At 42.3% G+C, this 7,893-nt stretch overlaps 1 protein-coding gene across 1 annotated transcript; it reads left to right on the forward strand.

Moving 5' to 3' along the window:
• Window positions 1-3,558: 3,558 nt before the first annotated feature.
• LOC148013711 (pentatricopeptide repeat-containing protein At4g30700-like) lies at window positions 3,559-4,531 on the forward strand. Its single transcript, XM_087667919.1, has 3 exons — window positions 3,559-4,043; window positions 4,264-4,366; window positions 4,457-4,531. Exons 1-3 carry the CDS (start codon window positions 3,559-3,561, stop codon window positions 4,529-4,531), a joined length of 663 nt encoding a protein of 220 aa, XP_087524045.1.
• The last annotated feature ends 3,362 nt before the right edge of the window (window positions 4,532-7,893 follow it).

The following is a 7,893-nucleotide window of genomic DNA, read 5'->3' on the forward strand; positions in this document are numbered from 1 at the left end:
CCAGAGAGCAGTTTTTTTTTCATACCTCTGTTTTGCGCGTCTATCCGCATGTCTAAATTGCAGGAAAAATGTGTGTCTATTATTGTAAAAAATTTACAGAGTACACGCCTTTTTAGACGCGAAATTACATGCGTACATAGACACAAAATACGAATATATCTACTTTTTTTAAATATGATTATATATTTACAGAGCACGTCTATATGTGCGTGTACTTTTCACTATAAGCACGCTTGAAGACGTGAAATTTTAGACGCACCAGTAGGACGCGGTAATAAACACACCGGACATTTTTAAACACAGTTCAAATATTGCGTCTACAAGCGCGTCTATGGAGCCTTTTTGTTGTAGTGAGGGAAAGAGAGAAAGAGAGGGAGAGGGTGAGGGAGGGAGAGGAAATGAGAGAGGGAGAGGGAGAGGAAGAGAGAAAAGGAAATGCGAGAGGGAGAGGAGAGAGAAAAAACATTAAATATAATAGCGAAAGAGAGAAAGAGAGGGTGAGGCTAAGGGTGAGGGAGGGAAAGGAAATGAGAGAGGGAGAGCAGAGAGAAAAAGAAATGAGAGAGGGAGAGGAGAGAAAAAAGAGAGAAAAAGAGAGAAAAAACATTAAATATAATAGGAAAAGAGAGAAAGAGAGGGAGAGAGTGAGGGAGGGAGAGGGAGAGGAAGAGAGAAAAGGAAATGAGAGAGGGAGAGGAGAGAGAAAAAACATTCAACATAACAAGGAAAGAGAGAAAGAGAGGGTGAGGGTGAGGGTGAGGGAGCGAGAGGAAATGAGAGAGGGAGAGGAAGAGAGAAAAGGAAATGAGAGGGGGAGATGAGAGAGAAAAAGAGAGAAAAAACATAAAACCTAATAGGGAAAAAGAGAAAGAGAGGGTGAGGGTGAAAAAGGGAGAGAAATAGAGAAAAGGAAATAAGACAGAGGGAGAGGAGAGAGAAAAAACATTAAACATAATAGGGAAAGAGAGAAAGAGAGGGAAAGGGTAAGAGAGGGAGAGGACAGAGAAAAAGAGAGGAAAAACATTAAATATAATAGGGAAAGAGAGAAAAGAGAGGAAGAGGGTAAGGAAGGCAGAGGAAATGAGAGAGGGACAAGAGAGAGAAAAAACATTAAACATAATAGGGAAAGAGAGAAAGAGTGAGGGTGAGGGTGAGGGAGGGAGAGGAGAGAGAAAAATATAGAAAAAGAGAGAAAAAACATTAAACCTAATAGGGAAAGAGAGAAAGAGAGGGAGAGGGCTGAGGGAGGGAGAGGAAGAGAGAAAAGGAAATGAGAGAGGGAGTGGAGAGAGAAAAAACATAATAGGAAAAGAGAGAAAGAGAGGGTGAGGGTGAGGGTGAGGGTGAGGGTGAGAGTGGGAGAGGAAGAGAGAAAAGTAAAATGAGACAGGGAGAAAAGAGAGAAAAAGAGAGAAAAAACATCAAACCTAATAGGGAAAGAGAGAAAGAGAGGGTGAGGGAGGGAGGGAGAGGAAATGAGACAAGGAGAGAAAGAGAGAAAAGGAAATCAGAGAGGGAGAGGGTGAGGGTGAGGGTGAGGGTGATGGAGGGACAGGAAATGAGAGAGGGAGAGGAAGAGAGAAAATGAAATGAGAGAGGGAGAGGAGAGAGAAATAGAGAGAAAAAGATAGAAAAAACATGAAAGCTAATAGGGAAAGAGAGAAAGAGAGGTAGCGGGTGAGGGAGGGAGAGGAGAGAGAAAAACATTCAACATAATAGGAAAAGAGAGAAAGAGAGGGAAAGGGTGAGGGAGGGACATGAAATGAGAGGGGGAGAGGAAAAGAGAAAAGGAAATGAGAGAGGGAGAGGAGAGAGAAAAAGAGAGAAAAAATATTAAATATAATAGGGAAGGAGAGAAAGAGAGGGAGAGGGTGAGGGAGGGAAAGGAAATGAGAGAGGGAGAGGAAGAGAGAAAAGGAAATGAGAGAGGGAGAGGAGAGAGAAAAAACAAAATAGGGAAAGAGAGAAAGAGAGGGTGAGGGTGAGGGAGGGAGAGGAAATGAGAGAGGGAGAGGAAGAGAGAAAAGAGAGAGAAAGGGTGAGGGAGGAAGAGGAAATGAGAGAGGGAGAGGAGATAAGAGAAAAAGTATTAAACACAATAGAGAAAGAGAGGGAGAGGGAGAGGGAGGGAGAGGAAATGAGAGAGGGAGAGGAAGAGAGAAAAGGAAAGAAAGAACAAGAGAGAGAGGGAGAAAACATCAAACATAATAGGGAAAGAGAAAAAGAGAGGGAGAGGGAGAGGGAGGGAGAGGTTTTGTTTTCTTGTTTGTTGTTGTCGTAGTAGTAGTAGTAGTTTTTTTTCTTTTCTTGTTTATTTTTGTTTAGTTTACTTGTTTTTTTTTGTAGTAGTAGTAGTAGTAGCAGCAGTTTTTTCTTCTTGTCTTGTTTATTGTTTTGTTGTAGTAGTAGTTGTTTTTTTTTCTTCTTCTTCTTCTTTTATTGTTTGTTATAGTGGTGGTGGTAGTCATGGTCATGGTCGTAGTCATAGTAGTAGTAGTAGTTGTTGTTGTTGTATTTTTTTCTTTTCTTTTCTTGTTTATTATATTGGTAGTGGTAGTGGTAGTGGTAGTGGTCGTGGTCATGGTCGTGGTCGTGGTCGTGGTTGTGGTCGTAGTCATAGTCGTAGTCGTAGTCATGGTCATCGTTGTTATAGGCCTTATACTGACGTTAAAAGTGATGAAAATGTAAATAAAGAAATTTGCCCCCATCATCGCAAAAATCATCATTATTAGTAACGCAATAGAACAGTCGATATAAGCATCGTTATCAGTGTCGCTATTTGCATCGGTATCAGCATCGCATTTGACACCGATGCAAATAACGATGCTGATAACGATGCTTTGCGACGCCAATAACGATGCATGCAAGTAAATTTGCGATGTTAATAGTGACGGTAATAGGGAAAAAAGAAATTTATGGTAGAGCAGCAAGCTGCCCTGCCACATATAGCACTATGTGCTTTATTTGGGCCATACAAAATAGTTTTTGCATTGTGTACAATGCTCATGTAAATAAAGATAAAGTGTACTTAAATCATAACACTGATACATGAAATAAATATATGATCGCATAATGAAAGTGATCGGTACAATCATGGCAAGATATCACTACTACAAAGAAAATGTGTACATAGATCAAGCGACAAAAAAAGAAGGATGTGTGAGCTCCAAGGACCCAAGGGCAAGCTATATATCCTCGCCATCCGAAAGCTCGTCCCGCTGTCGTGCTGCTGCACATCCGAGTCGTATACATCTCCATTTCTTTTGTTGTGCATTTGTGTTATTTTCTGCGTGTGATTCATTGTTTGTGTGATGCATTTCGATAATCTGCATACAATGTATATATTCCCTTAGTGCATGTGTATGATTTTGTTTGGATGCATGATGTGTGTGTGTTAGAAAAATATGAAAAACTGATGCCAAAGGACATTATCAAGCTGATAATTTTAATGATGAACTCCAAGAAAAGTGCAGGATACCGTGGAATCAAAGGAAGCTTTATAGAAGCCGACATTTAAGCTATGAAGACAAAGGTGTAAATTCAGGAATATCATGTGCAATGGGAAAAGCTCAAGGAGTGCTGGACGGGTTTCCTTGTCGAGATGTAGTCTCTTGGAATGCACTTATTGCTGGGTATGCACAGCATGGGCCAGGTGAAGAAGCGCTAAAGTTATTTGATAAGATGCAATCTGAGGGTCACTCTCCCAATGCAGTCTCATTTATCTGCGCCTTGAAAGCATGTGCTGACATAGGAGCACTTGCCAAGGGTCAACAAGTTCATGATGAAATTGTCAGACTAGGTTGGTTGCAAAGTGATATTCTACTTGGGACTGCTGTGGTGGATATGTATGCCAAGTGTGGTGCATTTGGCAAAGCACAGGGAGTGTTGGATGAGCTTCTTGTCCGGAATGCAAGAACTTGGAATGCCCTTATCACAGGTTATGCTTTACATGGGCAGATTGGAAATGTGTTGGACTGTTTTGAGCAGATGCAAGATGAGGGTGTGTCCCCAGACCCAAGTTCTTTTGTCTGCATGCTGAATGCGTACAATCACTCATGCCTACTATTTGAGGGGGAAGGGAATGTAAAAACAGCACTTGTCGAAGGAGAAAAAGAAGACATGCTGATATTAGAGGGAAGAAGCTTTTCCTGGGGGCCGTCACTTTATATGATAATTGGACTAAAAGTTTGACGGACTTCGCTTGTGGAGGAAACGGGGAAAGTGTCCAGAAAAGTAGAGTCTGCTGCTTTTTTTTGGGAACAGGTTTTCATCCTTCGTGGAGTGGCGACCTGAAGACGGCTATTCCTGTTCCTCTTTGTGGGAGGCAGACATGGCGGGGATCCCTTGGCTTTCTTCACCGTCTCAGGCATCGCCATTTTCCCTTCCAACTCCTAAAATCAGATGAGTAGAGATTAATTTATGAAGTTGTTTGAGACCCAGCTGCAATTTGTGATAGGAGACAATGTCAACAACCAGAAAACAGGAGGAGAAAGATGCCAAAGGATTGAAGTTTGAGGCCTTCTTTGAATAAAAACTGAAGCCTGACCTTGTTCAGGTCATATCAGAGAGGGACAAGGTGATAGAGTAGCAAAAGATATTCTCAGATTTGTCCAAGAATATCAAACTGTTGCAGCAAATCCGATTCAAGAAGCTAAAAACCCTGTAAAGCAAGAAAGGCTGTCCAGAAATGTCCGCACCCTGCTATGGTTTCCATCGGAAGAATTCGCATTGCTCTGACGATCTCTCTCAGATTTTTCAAGCCATTCCTTGGCCCTGTCCAGCTTGTAGAAGAAAATTCGTGCAACAGAATGCCTTCATGAAGTACTCATAAGCGACCGACATCTTTGTCCATGCCCGGAACCATTGCAAAATAGGGGAGCTGCTGTAGGTGATGAAGAAAAAGGAAGCAAAAGACCTCAAGATTGGATCTGAGTGAGGCGATTGGTCATTACATTATCATTAATAATGGACTCTTCAAAGGGCGTGCTTGCTGGAACAGTTGATAGATTTAAAAAGAACAGCACCGAACGGCGATCCTCAGGTTGATCTGTCTTCTCTTCGTCCTTGGAAATACTGGTCGCGATCCTGCAGTGTCTGAGGTGCCCGTCGTCAGGCCCTCCATGAATTCCTGCAGGGATTAACGCAGTGGGTGATCTGCTCTGTTTGATGGGCTAGAAGAAGGTGTTAACTGAGCTTCATCATCGTATGCATCACTTGAAATTTCTGAACAGGAGAATGACAAAGACATAGTTAAACTGCAATATAGAGTGAGCATATTGAAGATGTTAACAACTGATATAAAGTGTTGGATTGGATGGAAAACGAAATGGACTCTTCATCTTTCAGAACAAGATAAAGATGATTTCTTGGAAAGCTGAGCGGCAGGATGAGTTCAAGAAGAACATTGAGCCCACAGTGAAGTGACTTATATCTAAGTTAAATGACTTACAATACTTTGTGGATGAGAGCATGAAGGATGACGCTTCTTTGGTCTTTGCATACTACAAGGAAGGAGTCACAGATCCTACGTTCCTTTACTTCACAAATACTTTGAAGGAAGTTAAATGCTGAGGATGCTCGACTGCAAATTTGAAGATGCTGTTAGTGAACTTGTACTATTTGATGTAAAACTTAGTGAGACTGTTAGTCAACTGTTGTGTTTTTTTTACACAGGCTGCAATTGATGATGAGGATGTACCAGAGCTTGTAGAAGGAGAGACATTCTGCCCAGCTTGCTTACAGATCACCCTAATCTCTATTAACACCTAAAGAAGAGTGGAGACAGGGTTGCAGAAATAAAGAAGAAGGGCAGAGCCTTCATACTAAGATTGTTCAGAAAAGTTTTGACAAGGTTTTTCCAATTGGCAAATCTTTGGGTATCAAGGTGTGGCTCACTTGTTCAGATACCAACAGGATGTTGTATCAAAACTGTTCATGACAGCATATAATGAACATGGGCTTGCTCAGGATACTTTGACACTTTATGAACTGATGAAGCTACAAAATCTTTATCCAAAAAGTTATATGCTGAGATAAAAAGGACTTGAACAAAATTTGTTTGTTGACAGTATCTTTGTTGTAATTCACTTGACAAGTAATATAGTGATCTTTGGCATCAAAGATTGAGATCTTCTTGTTAGCCTCTTTCCTTGCTGCATCTTGAACCCCGTGTTCAGCAGCCCTTACACGAAATCTACGACACCGCCGCAAAGGAGCATCAAACAGACTCTGCAAAAAAAAGAAACAACTACATATCAGTTCACCATACAATAATGCATTCTAATTAAATATGATAACTACGAACAAGAAAGATGAGTAACTTACAGAGCCAAAGATGAGTAACTTACAGGGCCACCACGTCTATACAATTGGTCGATTAATGCAGTGAGACCGTGACTCTCTGCATATCGAGTCTCAAGGCCAGTCGTATCACGATTTGTAGTGGAGTGCTGTAAAGGAAACAAAATACTAACTATTAGAAACATGATTGTCAGTACAAAGGATATTGTAAAAAAATAAGCAAGTAAAACAAAAGAGAAACTTACAAAGTCCTCTAAATATGTCTTCTGGCCGCCAGTCCCAAGATGATGGACCACTCCGGCCTCTACTCGTGCCCTCACCGCCTCACGGTGCTGACTCCAATGTCCTGGAGAATCTGTAGCCTCCTCCCTTAGTCGGTGCTAATCGTCCGCATCTAGCCACTCGGGCTTTGCAGGCCTACTCTTGAGTGCCTTGCGTGCGTCCGATCGTCTGTGTGACATATATGCATGTATGCACTCCATCATCTAACCCATAGAAAACCTATCTGGTGTGGCTGGAACCGGAAACTCCTCATGCAAGGATGCTACTATGTAGTCCTTGCTACCCTTCGGTATGTTTTTCCAATGATCTAAGACATTGTGCCGAAAAACTTGTTGGCACAACTCTCTCATGCGAGCCATCACCCTCCTCCCCTTATCATTCATGATGATGGCTCTCGACCTATCATCGACAAGATAGGCATACCCCTTTCGGGTATGCCTAAGATGGGTCCTCTCCCACCTGGGACCATGCTCCTGGGCATATCCAAGAGACCCCTGTATATCTAGTGTACCGATCGCGGTAGTATCTATCAGTGTAGCACCCATAGGGGTGCCACCTGCGGACGACTGAGCAAAAGCCGAAGTAACTAGAGTAGAGGTCTCCACAAGTGTGACAAATTGTAGAGGTGATGCAACTCCAGTAGAATGACGAGATGGAGACACCGCATTCGTGCCTCCACAGCAACCACCTCAACCACGCTTTCTGGAAAAACATTAAACATAATAGGGAAAGAGAGAGTGAGAGGGTGAGGGTGAGGAACAGAGAAGAAATGAGAGAGGGAGAGGAAGAGAGCCAAAGGAAATGTGAGAGAGAGAGGACATAGAAAAAAATGAGAGAATGAGAGGAGAGAGAAAAAGAGAGAAAAAACATTAAACATAATAGGAAAAAAGAGAAAGAGAGGGTGAGGGCGAGGGAGGGAGAGGAAATGAGAGAGGGAGAGGTGAAAGAAAATGAAATTACAAAGGGAGAGGAGAGGGAAAAAACAGTAAACATAATAGAGAAAGAGAGGGAGAGCGTGAGGGTGAGGGAGGGAGAGGAAGAGAGAAAAAGAGAGAAAAAACATTAAACCTAATAGGGAAAGAGAGAAAGAGAGGGTGAGGGTAAGGGTGAGGGAGGGAGAGGAAATGAGAGAGGGAGAGGAGAGAGGAAAAACATTAAACATAATAGGGAAAGAGAGAAAGAGAGGGTGAGGGTGAGTGTGCGGGAGGGAAAGGAAGATAGAAAATGAAATGAGAGAGGGAGAGGAGAGAGAAAATACATTAAGCATAATAGGAAAAGAGAGAAAGAGAGGGAGAGGCTGAGAGAGGGAGA

The sequence above is a fragment of the Lygodium microphyllum genome, chromosome 26 (assembly GCF_053477565.2).
Source record: "Lygodium microphyllum isolate KBCC chromosome 26, Lygodium_microphyllum_v1.1.10, whole genome shotgun sequence".
Taxonomy (NCBI): Eukaryota; Viridiplantae; Streptophyta; class Polypodiopsida; order Schizaeales; family Lygodiaceae; genus Lygodium; species Lygodium microphyllum.

Bases quoted from the DNA above. Each gene is read 5' to 3' on its own strand.
- LOC148013711 (XM_087667919.1), top strand. From the start codon at position 3,559: ATGGGAAAAGCTCAAGGAGTGCTGGACGGGTTTCCTTGTCGAGATGTA. The intron at 4,044-4,263 runs GTACAATCACTC...TTTTGGGAACAG, and splicing joins TTTGTCTGCATGCTGAATGC to GTTTTCATCCTTCGTGGAGT. The intron at 4,367-4,456 runs GCATCGCCATTT...AATTTGTGATAG, and splicing joins GGCTTTCTTCACCGTCTCAG to GAGACAATGTCAACAACCAG.